This window comes from Lytechinus variegatus, chromosome 10 (assembly GCF_018143015.1).
Source record: "Lytechinus variegatus isolate NC3 chromosome 10, Lvar_3.0, whole genome shotgun sequence".
In the NCBI taxonomy this organism is placed as follows: Eukaryota; Metazoa; Echinodermata; class Echinoidea; order Temnopleuroida; family Toxopneustidae; genus Lytechinus; species Lytechinus variegatus.
Genome location: NC_054749.1, coordinates 35,799,603 through 35,818,233, shown reverse-complemented (window position 1 = coordinate 35,818,233; position 18,631 = coordinate 35,799,603). Strand labels below are relative to the sequence as shown.

The following is an 18,631-nucleotide window of genomic DNA, read 5'->3' as shown; positions in this document are numbered from 1 at the left end:
CGAGCTGAAAATTTAGACAATTTTTGATATTCAGATCAGAAGAAGGGACATTTTAAGGACTGATTTTAAAAATTCATGAAGAGCAGACATATCTCACCAATCCACTAATGCGAACGTAATCAGGGACAGGAAATGTTTCATATGTTCGAAGATCTTAACATGGGGCAATCACTTTTTGAGTCATGTAAAAGAAGCATATGTCACTACATAAAACAATGATAACTCAAGTGCTAGGAAATATATTTGGTTTATATTGACTTGAAAACGGGATGTTTTAGTACTTCAGGATTATATATCTCGTTAAACAGACAATGCGAGCACCAGGAACAATGGAGAAGTAGGCCCTGGGCAAATTATGTTTCATAAAGTTATGATAAAAATGTTTTTTATGTAATGTAACATAACATGATTATAATATAATGTAAAATAACATTATAATGAATAATATTTTCTTCTTTCCCACTACGTTTCTCTTCCTTTCTCCCTCTTTTCTCATTTCCCCCTTTTTTGGAGTTCAGCCGATGGAGAGGGGGGGGGGGTATGTGCCCCCGTAGTTACGCCACTGTATGTCCATATGGCAAATACCCCTCCAATATTATTATTTTTCTTACCCCATGATGGTTCAATGGTTTTATTAGAGATTACATTAAAAAAAATTACTCTCCATCTTAATCCCTTCCCAAAGACCCCAACATTGATGAAACGGAAGAAACGAGGGCTTCTCTTCAATGTTATAATAAGGGCATAAGTATTTCGTTTGGAAATGGTGAACTGGCTCTTTATTGGCATTTTATGATTCAATAATATTGTTTTATTTGTTAAGCGGTATTTTAGGAAGGATTTTTACCAATAAAGCAACAATCTCTTGTGATTTTTTTTCATTTTCTTTCGTAAAAAGTGGGGGGGATGTTTGTACAAGCCATCCCCCCCCTCCTCAAAAAGTGGTGGGGGATATATCCCCCCATCCCCCCGGGATTTATGCCAGTGTCTTATTCACTCGTCTCCTTTTCTTTTCTCCTTCTTGCTTCCCTCCTTTCTTTCCCTTTCTTTCTTTTCCTGTTTTGTTTCTTTTTTCGGGGGGGGGGCGCCTCGGGTTTCCTCGCCCCTTAGATCCGCCTATGAAAATTGTGCAACTATTTCGGACAATTAAAGTTATGAGGTCACGTTACTTTATTATTGCTTATTAGTTTTATTGCAATTACAATCACAAGCATAATCACAATTTTAAAATGTCTTTGGTAAAATTAATGGACTGAAATCAGGTCGCAAAAATGGATTAGAAGGGGTGGTAATTGGGCCTTCCATTATTCATATCATTTTCCTGGGTAGGTCCAATTAATTCGTATTACATACATATTTCATTAGCACATCATATTCCATACATTTTTTAAAATTCTCTTATCTACCAAATAACAGTAAAAGAAAATTCTGCTTATCCGCATTAGTGTTTATCAGTATTATAAGGGTTGAGATTTCAACACATTTCCCTATTAACGGCATATTTTTTTAATGCTAACAGCCTCAGTACTAAAATTAATAATCTAACTACGATGCTTTCATTATTAGAGTATGCAAAGATGAAACTACTTTTTGGTAATTCTCTAAACAAATCAATCTTAAATCATGAAGAGTTCCCAAAAGTTCGGGCATCCACTTATTGCTTCTTCTTTCACGGCAAAATGTTTCTTCTTCTTGCCGGTATTTCGCCGACAAGCCATGTTCGGTTGGATGTTTGAATCTGTAATAAAAGAAAAAAAGGTAGCAACTAACAATATTGGTATTAAGAGACAACTTCAATTGAAAATAGAAATAAGGGTCTGCGAAAGAGAGACTACACGTGATTAGAACGGGAAATCGCCGTGTGTTTACATCGGCGGAAATTGGACAATCTGTGATATCGCGATATCAAAGTGTCTGCTGAGTCTGTCCGCTCGCTTCAGGTTGGTCCCTAGCCTTCGGGCGCACGCCGCATGTTCCCGAGCCGGCGGCCGGCCGCGAGCGGAAAGTGATGTATGTAGGGGGGTAGGCCTGTGCTGAGAGTGAAACCTCGCAATAGCAATACGTGTGATCGTGAGTGTGCAATGTGCCGAGCTAGCCTGAGCTGTGAGCTGATGCAGTGAGGTTTTCTGACTTCTGTTTGCTATTTTTCAAAAGTAATTCTAGAACTGACTTATCCAAGCCCAAGCCAGGTAATTATCTAATCTGACAAATAACAAATAAGAACAAGCTGAGAGGAATGAAAGTGATATTGAAGTTGACAGGAGAAGGACGTCACAAGAATACAATAGCAGAATGGAAGTATTGGCATCCCAAGTGAATACCAAAGAACTTGCCACAGATGGAGATAACCAGTCTATCACCGATAACAGAAGGAACCTACATGAATGCATTGAAATAGATGGTGCGTGTTCATACAGTGAAAGGAGGGAACAACTTGCCACAGATGGGAACAAAGGTGCCACAAGAACAAGTACTAGGAAATCCATTGTCAACAACATCTCATTCACCCTGGATAATGAATTTGATAAATATGCCGGGGATGCTACTGGAGATATGGATGAAACTGTGACATCTACATGTATCACAAGTGTTGGTGACAGTGACTGCTCCACCTTGACCTCAACTTCTGATGATGATGAGTGGCAGGTAAACTCTGAAAATGAAACTCAACAAGAACAAACAATGCCAAATAACAGGAAAAGAGGTACACTGAAGGCATACTACACAAATTGTGATTCCCTTTTAAATAAGCGGAATGAACTGTTAATGCTTCTTGAAGTACACAAAGTAGACTTGGTCTTTCTGACTGAGATCTGCCCAAAGAATGCCAAGAATCCACTTCATGAACAGGACTTACATTTAGATGGATATGACATACACTCCAATCTCCCAAATGGAAAGAGGGGTGTTGCTATTTATGTTTCTCATGAACTACGCCATCTCATACGAGACTGTGATATCCAACGAGGATTTGATGAGTCTGTGTGGATAACTCTGCGGGTGTCTGGTTCAAAGAAACTTCTTGCTGGATGTATATACAGAAGTCCATCTGTCAGCAATCACAACCAGCTACGCGATCTCATGCTTGAAGTCTCCAGTAAGAACTCAGCCCACCTTTTGATTGCAGGGGATTTCAACTATCCTCACATAGACTGGGAATCCCACACTGGAAGAAGCAACACAGATATAGAATTCATAGACACTATAGCCGACTGCTTCCTACACCAGCATGTCCATTTCCCAACAAGACATAGGGTAGGACAAACTGACAGCACTCTGGATTTGGTGTTCACTAATAATGACCATTTGATTGATGATATTGAATCACTGCCTCCTCTTGGATTGAGTGACCATCTTGGGCTTATTTTGACAGTCACCCTCTCAGCTCCAGAAAGAGAAGCACAGTTTCCAAAACTTCAGTTCAGTCTTGGACAATACAATGACATATGTGAGGAGCTTGATAAAGTTGATTGGGAACAGTCAATGAAGGACATGGATACTGAACAGTCCTGGTCATTCTTCCATACAAACTTGACAGACATTATGAAGAAACACATACCTTGTTCTTCATCACGGCGACGTAAGAAAAAGCATAGATGGATGAACAATCAAGCACTCAGACTGCATGGACAAAAGCATCGTGCATGGCAACAAGCCCAAGTCACTAAACACCCAACTGACATTGCTAGAGCTAAGAGACTAGCAAAGGCTCTTCAATGCCTCACGAGAGAACTGCGAAGTAACTTTGAAAAGGACCTTGCGAAGAATGTGAAGAAGGATCCAAAAGCATTCTGGAGATATGCATCTGATAATCTAAAGACCAGAAAGGGGCTCCCTGATCTCAAAAAGACAGATGGTACCTTCACTTCAACAGATGAAGAGAAAGCCGAAATCTTGAATGCTTTCTTTGAGACAACATTTACTGAAGAGGACACTTCTTCCATCCCACAGCTTGAACGCAGACAGTCAGCGGGATGCTTATCTGCTCTTGACATAACCCCAGAGGATGTACATCGCAAACTTGATCTGCTTTCCAAATTCAAGAGTGCTGGACCGGATGGTATCCATCCTTGCATTTTACGGGAAACGGCACCTTCAGTGTGTACACCATTGGCCATCATCTACACTAAATCATTCAAAGAAGGCAAGCTTCCTTCAGCATGGAAAGCAAGTCACGTTGTTCCAGTTCACAAGAAGGGAAACAAGTCTGAAGCCAATAATTATCGACCGATAAGTTTGACTTCAGTACCTTGTAAGATCATGGAGTCGCTGATCAGAGACAAGATCGTCGATCATCTGATGGAGAATGAACTAATCAGCGATTCCCAACATGGATTTGTCCCAGGAAGATCAACTGTTACACAGCTGCTCCAGACACTAGAGGACTGGACATCCTCACTGGATCAAGGTGAAAAGGTTGATGTTGTCTACCTAGACTTTAGAAAGGCCTTTGACAGTGTACCCCATCAACGTCTTGTGGCAAAACTAGATGCGTACAACATCCAAGGAAGCTTCAAAACTTGGATTGCTGATTTTCTCAGTGGCCGAACCCAGAGGGTAATAGTAAACAATGCCAGATCTCAGTGGTGCACGGTAAAGAGTGGGGTGCCCCAGGGTAGCGTGCTCGGCCCGACATTGTTTGTGTTGTACATCAATGATCTTCCTGATGTTATGGAATCCACTGTAAGAATCTATGCAGATGACACTAAGGCCTATTCGTCTGTCTCCTCGCCAAATCAATGTGAACTGTTCCAAGCAAGTTTGCACTCACTGATGAACTGGTCCTCAAAGTGGCAACTTCAATTCAACACTGACAAGTGCAGTGTTTTGCATCTTGGATCAGGTGACCAAAGAGAGCACTACAACATCGGGAGTACAGCACTGAATGTAGTTAGAGAAGAAAAGGATTTAGGGATCATCATTGACGACGATCTAAAATTCCACAAGCAAGTGTCAAATGCTGTTAATAAGGCAAACAGGGTACTGATCAGCATAAGACGTACTTTCCAGTGTCTTGATTCGACCACTATCCCCAAACTATTTAAAGGGTTAGTGAGGCCACTCCTGGAATATGGAAATGTCATCTGGTCACCACAGTACATTGCTGATGCTAAGGCTGTCGAGAGAGTTCAGAAGAGAGCAACAAAAGTAATCTCCAGGATCAAACATCTTCCATACAAGGAAAGGCTTAAACACCTGAAATTACCATCCTTGGAGTACAGAAGAAAGAGAGGAGACATGATTCAAGTGTATAAGATCACTCATGAAGTCGACAGGCTTAACCCAGACCACTTTTTTCAACTAGCTGACAGTACTACAAGAGGTCATAGATACAAACTTGTAAAGCCAAGATGCAGAACAAATGTGAGAAAGCATGCTTTTAGTCACCGAGTAGTCAATGATTGGAACTCTCTCCCAGCTGAGGTAGTTGAAGCTTCCACAGTAGACACCTTCAAATTCAGGCTAGACCGATACTGGCAAGATAAGCATTATGATTCCCACTACTCTTAGATACGAAAAGTCAATTTTCACCAACTTGCCCCACTGCCTCCTTAATCTATTGAAGCATGATGGAAGATGACTAAATTAGAAGATAGATCTGGAAGCTCGACTGCTAATTCAGCATTCTTCCAGTATTTGCGGTAAGGTAAGGTAAGGTAAGTGCTATAGGGCCTAATACAATAATCAGAGCACAAACCGAACGAATAACAATTTAGGCCTACAGCCTTTTCAAAACAGGATGGGACATGTGGGAAACTGGGAAGAATGAGTTCCTGTTACAAATCATAATAGTAGTAACACATGTAACAGGAACTCATTCTTCCCATCCACTATCATCATTGAGTGGAATCACCTGAGTGACGCTGTCATCAACTCAACATTGACAAGCTCATTCATGAAGCTATTGATTGACAGAAACGTCTAACAATACATGTCTAATCCTCACTCTGCCGGTCCGCCCTCTCTCACCCGATGCGTTTATGCCCAGGACAAGAGGGTCCTGCATCGTACACATCCAGATCTGGATTCTGGGTTATCATAACATAATCGGTACTAATTCAATTGGTAGAGCTGGGGGGGGGGTACGTTTTTAGATTAGAATTAGATTGGTTTGGCCTTTGCCCTTTGGACGGGGTCGGGTGTGCAGCTGAACTTGTGAGGTTCAAAAGTACCCAGGGGCGGCAGCCTGGGGCCTGTTTCATGAAATTGAAATGGTCTGGTAGAATCGCTCCAACCGTGAAGAACGAGGTATCGTTCAACTGTTTCACAAAGCTGGTTTGGGGATATGTGAAGAATGATTCAATATGATTATGAATGTACGATAGCGTGCGTGTGGGTGGTGGACATGTTTTGATCATACCTCTCAGAATCAGATTTGATTTTAAAGGTCAAGTCCATGTCCACCTCAGAAAAATGTTGATTTGAATCAATGGAGAAAAATCAGACAAGCACAATGCTGAAAATTTCATCAAAATCGGATGTAAAATTTTAAGAAAGTTATGACATTTCAAAGTTTCGCTTATTTTCAACAAAATAGTTACGGCATATGAACGAGCCAGTTACATCCAAATGAGAGAGTCGATGATGTCACTCACTATTTCTTTTGTTTTTTATTGTTTGAATTATACAATATTTCAATTTTTACGAATTTGACGATTAGGACCTCCTTGCCTGAAGCACAAAATGTTAAAATAATGGAATTCCACGTGTTCAGGGAGGAATGAAACTTCATTTCACATGACAATGACGAGAAAATAACAATATTTCATATAATAAAATACAAAAGAAATAGTGAGTGATGTCATCAACTCTCTCATTTGGATGTAACTGGCTTGTTCATAAAACTATTTTGTTGAAAATAAGTGAAACTTTAAAATGCCATAACTTTCTTATTTTACATCCGATTTTGATGAAATTTTCAGTGTTATGCTTGTTGAATTTTTCCCTTTTTATTCAAATCAAGTTTTTGTTGGGGTGGACTTGTCCTTTAAATTTGTGATTCCCTATGTCCTCATCGCATGGAGTATCATAATGAATATCTTCATAAGATTGGTTTCAAGCTCAGCAGTGTGCTTCATTTTGGATTGAGACAATTTTTCAGAGGATTCAAGCTAGATTCTGATCATGGTCATGACATTGGGTCATTCCATGCCAATTCACCAAATGAATGTGCAATTTTGCACCGGACCCTCTCAAAATTTGTTGTAATTTGGTACACATAAAATTTCCCATGGCCCAACCACAAAACAAAATTTTTTTAGTCCAATGGGCTTGACCTTCAACTTTCAATGGCCATTGCGTCATAACGTGTTGACTAATTTTCATGAAACTGGTACTACTCAAAAGGAAATTCAGATCTAGGAATCCAAAACATGCATCAAATAATGTATTGGACCTTTGACCTTTACTTTGACCTTGAGTTTGACTCCTAGACAAATAATTTTGTAACTTGATTTTTGTGTATGTTAATTATTAGTATGATATTCACAATATATAACCAATGAAGATATTTTATTTCTTCACCTTTTAAACCTCTTTCAAAAATACAAATTACCTGATTAGGTTTCATTAGAAGACTTTAAGTTATGAAAGATAGACAGTTCACTTGTTGGGTGGGGGAGGGGAATTGAGGTCACTGAATTTAGTTGTACTTTTTTAGCACTCATTCCCCATAATTGCTGTTTATGCCCCCCAGGGGTAGACTAAGCGTAACAAAAACACAACCCCATAAAGAAGGACAATCTCAATTTATCTCAAGACATGATTTGTCTTGGTTTATGAGGATATCCTTGTTTTCTGGGACAATCCCAATTTTGGGACCAGCGACTCTACTGCCATCAGCAGTCTAAGTACTAGTTACTAGTAGTACTACTAGTAGATCTCTAGAGCTAGAGTCATAGTTGTCTTCAATTAGCAAACCAGAGCATGGGTAGGGGCCCGTTGGCATTGGCATTGCAGAAAGAGTGGGGTGTTCTTTGACTTTGGGTTGAATACAGTTTTTGCACATTTTAGAAATTATCATGCAGTTGATTTTCAATAAAAAGTTATTCTCATTTCACAGAAAATCAATTAAAATACCGAACGTTGTGCGACCCAGGAGGGGGGGAGCACTTCTATTGACAAGTGGATACCACTAGGCCTACAGTCGGAACCAAAGAAATGCTTAAAGGATTTCTTTTTAAAGATTAGGCACATTATACATGGGTTTCAAATGCACTAAAATACTGAAAAAAGGGTATAGGAGGCCTATATTTCGCTAGGAAAGCTACATGTTTATGGTCAAATGTGCGAGGTTATAAAAAGGCTAGAATGCTTTATATTGGATGTACTTTCTGCCCCAACACTAAGTGTTTAGAGTGCGATTTGAGCGAGGTGTGGGAGGCCGGTTCGGCAGTATGCTAAACCCAATGTAAGTAAAGGTAAAGTTGACATCCGTAACAACAATTAAAATATCGTTATACTTATTATTATTTTTCTTTTTTTGGGGGGTCAATTCAGGGATCTTGTCAAGGGTACTGCTTTGTTAAGGGTACAGTATCATATGCCAATACTTTCTAAATCCGAATATGAAAAATACTATAGGATGTTTTTGGTCGCGTCTGGTATCCACTCGTCAATGGAAGTGCCCTCCCCCCCCCCTCCCCTCCAGGGTTGTGAAACTTATGGCCAGGCCCTCTTAAATCATTCATCAGATCAACCATTTATTTTAGATAAAGAATGTTGTATTAGATCATCTAAATCTATTTTTTTTAAATGGATAAAATTCTAAAAGCAGTTGTGAAGAATAAAAAATGTACCTATAAATTCCACTCATGAATCAAAATAAAACTTTCTCTTGTTTTCGTGTTGCTCTTTTTCAAGATACCAGTAATGTGTGAAGATGTTAATCTACTTAGTTCCATTGGAACACAGTGTAAGATTGATACTGGATTGTATGCAGATTCTGTAGAATGGTGCCCAACCCCAACTCTGCAGGAATATGTAGTCTGTGGGACATACCAACTTCAGGAAGATTCTAGCACAGTCACTACTCAGGTAGGCCTATCTATCTATCTTCTATCTGTCTGTCTGTCTGTCTGTCTGTCTGTCCGTCTATTCCATCTCCTGTATGGCTGCACCCACTCGCATTGAATATAACTTGATATTCCATATTCTAACACTTAACAAAAAAATTACAGATAATTTTCCAATTTTCAGTCAATTATAATGCTAAAGTATGTAGCAAGCCACATAAGGTTACAATGTATTATGTATAACTATAAATTATAAATGTTTACCCTAGGGGCCACTGGCTTTTTTTCCCCAAATATTTTTATTGTTGCTCTTTTAAATCATTTAATATTTCACTCTCCAACATAGGATTCTGAAAATGAGGCTGGAGAGAAAAATAAGAGTTCAAGAAAAGGGCAGCTTCAGCTCTACCGGTTGAAAGAGAGATCATCACAAGATGTTAAGATAACCTTAAAAGAAGTCCAGAAGATTGATATGCCTGGAATCTTAGATATGAAATGGTAAGAATAAAGATATTATTACAAATAATTGTACAATTCAAGGATAAGGTTCTGGGCAAAATTGATAGTATTTGATTTTAAATGGAAATAATTCTGAGATGTTGATAGTGAAACCTTACTTTACAAATATAGTGTCATATTTAAATGTCAGATATCAAATAAAATCTGCCATAATGTTAAACACAGTGAAAGTTGATAAGGAGTTGAATAAAATGGTTAGAATGGAAAAGATATTATTACAAATGATTGTACAATTCAAGGATAAGGTTCTGGGTTCTGGGCAAACATGCAATGTGTATAAGATATCTGATTATCTTGCAGTGCTAAATTTCTCAGGAGGATCCAAAAAAATTTGGTAATTGGTTCATTTAGTCAATTTTTCTTCTTCAAGGAACCAACATTTGACTGATACAACACCACATCTTGGAATAGTAGATGCTGAAGGAGTTCTACAGCTTTTCACTCTGAATTCAAAAGAGGTAATAAACTAAATCCTTCTTACCCTTCTTCATATTATGGTCCTCTCTCTATCCATTGTCTCCTGATTGAATAATTTGTATGAAGTAAGGGAAGGGACAGGGGGGTAGTAAAAATAAAGAATGGAAACAGTTTGAAAGAAACATGATCAAGAATAAGAATAATTGTTTAAAAGCGAAATCATAGAGGCTTTTCTTGCAAAATAAGAAAGGAATCTTGTTATCTTCATTCCCTTATTAATTGGTAATATCTGTTTGTCTTAACTATGATGGCTGATTTTTTTCTTTTTATCAGGTAGATAGGTATCTAGAACCTACTTCAAAAACCAATCTTGGAGAAGAATGTCTTGGTCTGAGTCTTGACTGGTCAACTGGAAAATATGCCAGGTATTCAATTGTTTATATTTTTACTTTATTTCTGTTGTTAAAAGCTTATAACTTTTATTTGTTATAAATTTAATTTATTTTTCCCCTACCATTTCTAAATTGTATTTATTCATAAAATGATATCTGAAGTTGTTTGATTAACTCTGTCATTGTTGTTTTTGGTCATACAATAGCAAACCCAGTATTATCTGCAGTGACTCAATGGGAAGACTGTCTCTATGCACACCACAAGAGGGCACCTCATCATTCATGGTCCAGCAGCAGTGGTTAGCACATGGCTTTGAAGCATGGATCACAGCATTCAATTACTGGTCTCCATCTATTGTTTACTCAGGTAGATATTGTGAAAACAAAAATCAGCAAGATCAGAAGGAAAGGAACCCTAAATAATCTAAAGACAATCGTAGATATATCACATCGGTGGGCATAACAATTTAATACCTCAGCATTATACCATAACACAATTTATCACGGTTGATGCACAAATGTTTGTTTGTCCTCCAAAATGTCTGATTTGGGGAATACTCTATATGACTTGTCATGGTCTCAAGGGATATAGGGGTATTGCCAGACATTTGATGTGATGGAAAGTTTTTGCTATCGTATATGTTACATTATGAAGAATATGTATGAATATATGTATTTTGACTTTGGATTCTAGGGCCCCATCAGGTTATACATTTTCTCTTTCTTTGGGGGCATCATGGTCTAGTGGTTAAGACTTTCTGTCAATCTGAGGGATGAGGGTTTGATTTCCAGCCATAGTGTGTTTTCTTTCAGGAAAAATTTACACACATTTTGCTTCACTCAACCCAGGTGAGGTAAGTGGGTACTGGTGGGAAGTAATTCCTCAAGAAACTGAGCTCCAGCGGAGAGTTTCACTAGCATTTTTGTCCGACAAGTTGTCAGATCTGACAATTTTCCTTGATTGGCTGAGAGGCACTGTTATTATGGTAATTGTCTGATAAAGCAGGAAATGTCAGATAAATCGTCTGACAAGTCCTTTCATGAAACGCTCCCCAGAATCGGTAGACTAGCCTAGACTAACAAAGTGGATACGTGCGCTATTATGTCAATAGTTATAGAGCTTTGGGAGGCTGAAAGGATTCTTGTTAATAGATTTTCCATCCTGTATTATACACTCCTCTTTCTTTTTCAATCTTTTTATGTTCATACCTCTCTCATTCTTTCATCTTGAGCTCCTTTTTTCTTGTTTCTCAGACACCCGTAGCTATTTTGTTCACATGGCTCCCCGAGACATTTTTTTAATATGATGCATAAATAACAAACTTTTTAAAACATTATGTCATTTTCACAGGAGGTGACGACTGCAAGTTCAAAGGATGGGATATAAGGACCGATTGTCAGCAGCCTTTGTTTACTAGCAAAAGGTACTAGATCCGATATGAACAGATAATGCATTGCCCTCAGTTTGTTATTACTCTACAGTATTGTATTCAATGTTTTTTTGTTGTTCTTTTATATAATTAAGCATTGTGATATTTGAAGCATAATTGGGTAATTACTTTTGGTATGCCACACAGGATACTAGTAATCTGTAGGGTTGATAGATTCCTTGGTGAGATTCACCCAGGTACCAGCTTCATTTTAAGTGATGTGATTTTAAAATTATTTTGTTAAAAGTGCTTGTGAAGGTCCCTCTCCATGCCTGTTTAGGGCCATTTTTGTTTCGCCTTAACAAGTTCGGCAGAGACCTAGTAATCACTTCCTGTTAGTCTGTTCCAAAGTGTCTAAGTTTTTTTCAACTTGCTCTTATTTCTTCTATTTGTGCATCAATTATGCTCATACTTGCTACATATGATCCTTGGGTAATACCACATGTGAGCCCATGAGAATGATGGGGTCGAAGGTCATCTATAGGTCAAAAGGTAAAATGATATGTGGTCATGTCCATCCTTGTCAAGTTCATGTTCAACTTGCTCTCATTTCTTTATATCTGCATCAATTTTCTTTATACTTGGTACAATTAATCATTGGCTAGTATCACACCTGTGTTCTGGATGATAAGGTCAAAGGTCATCTAGGAGTCAAAAGATAATGAGTGAGTCACGGTTCATGAATCACCTTGTTCAGTATTGTTCTTGCTAGATTAGTAGTGTAGGATTGGGTTCAACCTCCCCCCCCTTCAATTTTGGAATTCAAAACCCCCTTTTTTTGAGGTACGAAACAATGTTAAATTTGTGATGAAGACCATTTTCCCCCTTTTTTTGCTTATCGATACTTTTAGATAGGAAATGATCTCCCCCTTAGAAAATCCTGCATATGCTACTGCCCTAGATTATATGCATATGGTAGTTGATAGATCAGATTTATCAACCTGAGGGGAGAATAATAGCGAACAATGTTTATTTATGGACACCCCATCCTGTTTCCCCTTATATGAGTATGTTCAAGTTTGTGGTATTCATTTTTCATTTCCTATTTCAATGTATTTTTCTCTCCAGTACTTATTAGTACATTGAACCACTAACCTGAACTTTGAGGAGGAGAGAATAAATAAGAAACAGTGAATATTCCCTCTATCCCATTAAAAATAAAAAGAAAATATAAAGTTTGTGGTAATCATTGTTTTTCTCTTGTTTTGTATATCTCATGTCCTTTTCTTCTATATCAGACACACGATGGGAGTTTGTAGTCTTCACTCAAATCAGTTCAAGGAGTTTTGCTTAGCTTCTGGGAGGTAAGTTTGGAAAATTTTCTTTCTGAGGTTCTTTATCGAAATCTCCCTCAAGAAGAAAAGACACAGGAAATTGGAAAGAAATAATGACAGACATAGGCGGCGGAAGCGGGGGGGGGGGGGGGGGGACATGTCCCCCCTAAATTTGTTGTTGATGACCTTTTTTTTTTTTTTATACTTGTCAATTTATTTTCCTACGTCCCCCCTAAAATTTTTGGGTTGAGAACCCTTTTTATTTTTGCTTGTCCCCTCCTAAAATTTTTGGCTTCCGCCGCCAATGATGATAGAGGTCTGAGAAACAGAATAAAAGAACAAATTTTCAGTCATTTAATTTTATCTGGATCCATGTTTTGTCAAAATTTTGTGGATTTGCTTTCGGTCATTAATCTTAAATTCAAATCTACAATTTGATAAGGTAATTTAGTTTGTTATCAATCAATTGTAATGGAGTTCAGTGTGATTTTCTTATCATCAAACATATATAATTGTAATAATGATGATAATGTGAAGTCAATATGTCAAGCTATATTCTTCTTTAAAAGGTATTGATTTAAACATTGCAGTCTTACTGTATTATTCAAAGTGAAAATTTACAGTAGAATGATGTGTGAATATTTAAACATGAAAATACAATGGAACTTGTGTTTTTTTTATCATCAAGCATATGATTTGTAATCAAGATTTTCAAAGGTATTGGTTGTCTTGCTTGCTTTTATATTGAAATTCAAATTTTATAATGAAACAATATTTGATCATGATATACCTAGTGTTCTTATGATCAAGTATATGATTTGTAATTATTATTTTTAATGTATTGATATACATGCATTGCTGTTTAATCCACAGCTACGATGAGAATGTATTCTTGTGGGATACACGGAACATGAGATGCCCCACCTCTGAGCTATCTGTTGGGGGTGGGGTCTGGAGATTAAAATGGTGTCCCATGGATGGTAGTCTTCTGCTAGCAGCCTGTATGCATAATGGCTTCCACATCATTGACTGTAATGAGGCAAATAACGGTATGTCAATGTATGTAGTCAAGTAATTTCATATCAAAATATCACATTTATTCTTATTTTCCCGTTTAAAAGTGAGCAGTGTGTCTGCTAATATTATCCAACCAGAGGCAGCGATATGTAACTATCAAATACAGAAGCATGTTTTCTTTTAACTGGCCCATAACTTAGGTCTGTAGTGGGGCAGGAATCTTTTGTCTACAATCTGGAAGAAAAATCCAATGGAGTATATGCCTCACATATTTCATCCTTGTGCCATCAAGCATGGCTTCAAAGGAGTCTACTTGATAAAACAGATGCTCATGATTCATGCTTCAAATGTATGTACACTCAGCAAAAAAAGTTCTTGGACACTTAACCCTATCTAGGCCGGGGTATTTTGGGAGTTCGTATGGCCGGGGGGGGCCTCCCAGGCCCCCCCCTAAGATCTCGGCCGTCGACCGCGCGATCGCGCCGAAAATTGGCACGCGGGTTGCCTGGGGCATAATCTACAAGATTGTATAGTAATTTATTTCATGCGAATCGCTATTAAGTGATTATGCTAATTTATGCGTAATTAGTATGCGAAATCATACTTTTCCCTCTAACTCCCTAAATAAAGCTCCAAATGTACTAATTTTTGGTATAGAAACTCTTTGTGGTGTTCTTAGCAAGTGTACATGAAAAAATTGTGATATCAAATCATTTTCTTATGTATTTTATTGTTTTTTGCAATTTCTTATGTATTTCTTTGTTTTTTTGACCTTTTGTTTTTCATTGTTTTTTCAATGAAATTTGTTGGGGACTCTTCTGTGATCATAAAAAGCATAAAATGAATACATTTAGACTAGAAAAACTAAAAATAATCATACATTTATGAATTTTGGTTGAAAACACAATTTGCATTGACTTTGTACACGAAATCACATTTTTGAGCATTTTTCGGTCTGACATGCACTAACATAATGTTGCGTAATTTCGGAACCACGTATCCGGGTGACGCGAAATTGGTCTCAAAAGTTGCGCAAGACTTGAAAGTAAAAAGTCAGAGAGCGGTGCGGTCAAAAAATTTTGCACGGCAAAAATATCGCGCGATTCGTTGAGGGGGGGGCCTCCGAGGCCCCCCGGCCTAGATAGGGTTAAAAAAGTTAAAATATTCCATATAGATATTTGATTAAAGGCAAATTATTGTATGTCAACATGACCAGACAATATTCCTCTTCCAGTATGACATGAAATTTTCATGCGAACAGTCATGCATGGGTGATTAAATGCTTTAAACAATAGCAATGTCAGTAAAAGAAAATTGCAAGAAATGGATCAGTCAGTGCATGGCTGGTTACAGGCATTAAACAATAGCAATGTCAGTAAAAGAAAATTGCAAGAAAACGATCAGTCATTCTTTCAGTTGTGAAAGTTTATGTGGCATAAATATCCATCAAACGATAAAAGCAAACTTAAAGTCAAATACCACTCTAAAAGAGAAAAGAAAGTTATACACCTTGGATGCATCACTATTCCACTAGAATTTTAAAGCAAAGTTTATCGATGAAACAAAATCAAATTTCAGTATCTTGGCATAAGCAAAAGAAAATTCAATATCTCGTTTGTCCACCCTGGCTCTGAATGAGTGCAGCACATCGACGTCGCATGCTTGTCACAAGTCGGCGAATTTGCTCTGGGGTGATGTCCCATTCTTCCCGGAGATAACGCCGGACATCTTGAAGAGTGTCTCTAGTTGAATTCTTTGATTGACCGATTTTCCTAGCTGATCCAAACAGTATCTTCTCATGGATGACAATGCGCATCCCCAATCGAGCGAACATTGTCCAAGATTTCTGGATGACCACAATGTTCAGCTCTTGGATCCATGGCCCACTTGTTCACCAGACATGAACCCGATTGAACACTCGTGGGATCAGCTAGGAAAATTGGTCAATCAAAGAATTCAACCAGGAGACACTCTTAGAGATGTCCGGCGTTATCTCCGGGAAGATTGGGACAACATCACCGCAGATCAAAGTCGCCGACCTGTGACAAGCATGCGACGTCGATGTGCTGCACTCATTCAGAGCCAGTGTGGACAAATGAGATATTGAATTTTCTTTTGCTTATGCCAAGATACTGAAATTTGACTTTTGTTTCATCAATAAACTTTGCTTTAAAATTCTAGTGGAATAGTGATGCATCCAAGGTGGATAACTTTCTCTTCTCTTTTAGAGTGGTATTTGACTTTAAGTTTGCTTTTATCATTTGATGGATATTTATGCCACATAAACTTTCACAACTGAAAGAATGACTGATCGTTTTCTTGCAATTTTCTTTTACTGACATTGCTATTGTTTAATGCCTGTAACCAGCCATGCACTGACTGATCCATTTCTTGCAATTTTCTTTTACTGACATTGCTATTGTTTAAAGCATTTAACCACCCATGCATGACTGTTCACATGAAAATTTCATGTCATACTGGAAGAGGAATATTGTCTGGTAATGTTGACATACAATAATTTGCCTTTAATCAAATATCTATATGGAATATTTTAACTTTTATAAGTGTCCAAGAACTTTTTTTGCTGAGTGTATAAATCAATTGGTAGTACATGTATATCCCTTTTTTCATGTTATTTTTCTTAATACAGGTAATGGGTCTATGTCAGTCATTGCTTCTTACATGGAACATGGATCACTTGCTTATGGAGCAGACTGGTGCAGGGTAACACTTCAGGCTGATCCCCAACCTCAGGACACACTGCCCACTCCCACAAAAGGGTCACCAGTCAACACAGACAGTATGCCCACCACATCCCATCAAGCTGCATGCTCAGAACTCTCTCAACCTGACAGAGTATTACCCATTTCACACATGGAGTCACCACTCTCTTTTACCTCCTCTTCTACTACTGCTTCCCTACCAACTAGTACTCATCCTGGCAGTGGAACATATGAGAAAGGATCACCAGTAAATAAGGACAGTGTAAAATCTTGTGACAGTCTTCAAAACTCTATACAGATTCAGGCATCTAAAGCAGAACAATTAGAAGATGAGTGCAACTTATCAAAAACGACTCAGGATTTATCGCTAGTTGAAAGCGTAGACCAAATGAGGACCTTAATTGAAACAAATACGAAAGATTCATGTCATATATCAGAAGAAGCATGTAGTAGATTAATTGGCACATGCTCATTTTATGATCACCAATTTCACCTTTGGTCCTGGGATTCAAAGACAAATTCATGACATTTGTCCCTGTGCATAAATGTTGAACTAGATGTAGCTCTTTGCATATGCTTACACATATGCTTGCACTCTCATCCATCCAATAGACATACGATGCAGCACCTTTTCCTTTCTGTTACAAAGCGCGGCACACTCAACACTCCATGTTTGGGCTAATGTGATTCGTACTTCATTAATTTTGTTTTTCATTTATTTCTCTAGTATAGCATTTCATTCTTTTCACAATTATCAAATCAACATCAGCATTGTAAGCCTTTGGATCTTGAATTAGTGGTATGTTTCGTGAGCTATTCCTTGAATTATTTCATTAAAGGACAAGTCCACTCCAATAATATTTCATCAGAAATCAGATGTAAAACAAGAAAGTTATGACACTTTAAAGTTTCACTTAATTTCACAAAACAGGTATGTGCACATCCTGGTCTGTGTGCCAATGAGGGGACTGATGACGTCACTCACTATTTCTTTTGTATTTCATTATCTGAAATTTCAAATATTCAAATTTCTCCTCATTGTCGTATGAAGATTTATTCCTCCCTGAACATGTGGAAATACTATCATTTTAACAATTTATTGTTCAGTGAATAGAAATGTTGCATAATTCAAACAATAAAAAAAAAAGAAATAGGGAGTGAGGGACATCATCGACCCTCTCATTTGCATGTCACTGAATTGTGAAAAATAGACTTTCTTATTTTACATCCAATTTTAATGAAATTTTCAGTGTTATGTTTGTTTGATTTTCTCCATTTATTCAAATCAACATTTTTCTGGAATGGACTTGACCTTTAGTCATGATAATGGTAATGATGATATTTGACTTATTAAAAAAGTAAAATTCTGAGAAAAAAAATTCTATATGAAAGTATCGGTTAAATATATTTTCTTATAAAACAAAAAAAAAGATAAAAAGGGGTAGACAATTACTGTACAGCCAATAGACTGCTATTTTTTGCCAGTAGTAGGAAAAATGAGCATCAGCCACCTCAAATTTGCTAGTGATGGGGGGAGGGCATTTTATATGGATTTTTTAAGCTCTGCCAAAACATATACATTGATAAACCTCTAGAAGAGCTTAGCTAAACTAATCACCTGATCAAAAATGGGTAACTCAAAATTCAATTCTAGCTGAGGTGAAGTCACATAACACATGACGGCTAACATTGGGTTCAAAGGGCTCAGTCATGGCCTAAAGTACATGTTCTTTGTGCTATTTATGGAAGCCAAAACTACCCAGACTATCTTAAAAACTATAATTTTATGAACACTAGAGTCCTTTATTTTCCATGTTATCCATCAAACAGTCATTTTACTTCTTT

At 37.6% G+C, this 18,631-nt stretch overlaps 1 protein-coding gene across 1 annotated transcript; it reads left to right on the top strand.

The window, feature by feature from the left end:
- The first annotated feature begins 2,024 nt into the window (after positions 1 to 2,024).
- LOC121422873 (diphthine methyltransferase-like) lies at positions 2,025 to 17,646 on the top strand. The gene is made up of 10 exons (XM_041618101.1): positions 2,025 to 2,185; positions 8,863 to 9,036; positions 9,361 to 9,512; positions 9,904 to 9,991; positions 10,284 to 10,375; positions 10,549 to 10,709; positions 11,694 to 11,766; positions 13,011 to 13,076; positions 13,920 to 14,095; positions 16,714 to 17,646. The coding sequence occupies exons 2-10, from the start codon at positions 8,872 to 8,874 to the stop codon at positions 17,310 to 17,312; spliced, it is 1,572 nt and encodes a 523-aa protein (XP_041474035.1). The 5' UTR covers positions 2,025 to 2,185; positions 8,863 to 8,871; the 3' UTR covers positions 17,313 to 17,646.
- Positions 17,647 to 18,631: the final 985 nt, after the last annotated feature.

Bases quoted from the DNA above. Each gene is read 5' to 3' on its own strand.
- LOC121422873 (XM_041618101.1), top strand. From the start codon at position 8,872: ATGTGTGAAGATGTTAATCTACTTAGTTCCATTGGAACACAGTGTAAG. The intron at 13,077-13,919 runs GTAAGTTTGGAA...TTTAATCCACAG, and splicing joins TTTTGCTTAGCTTCTGGGAG to CTACGATGAGAATGTATTCT. The intron at 14,096-16,713 runs GTATGTCAATGT...TTCTTAATACAG, and splicing joins CTGTAATGAGGCAAATAACG to GTAATGGGTCTATGTCAGTC.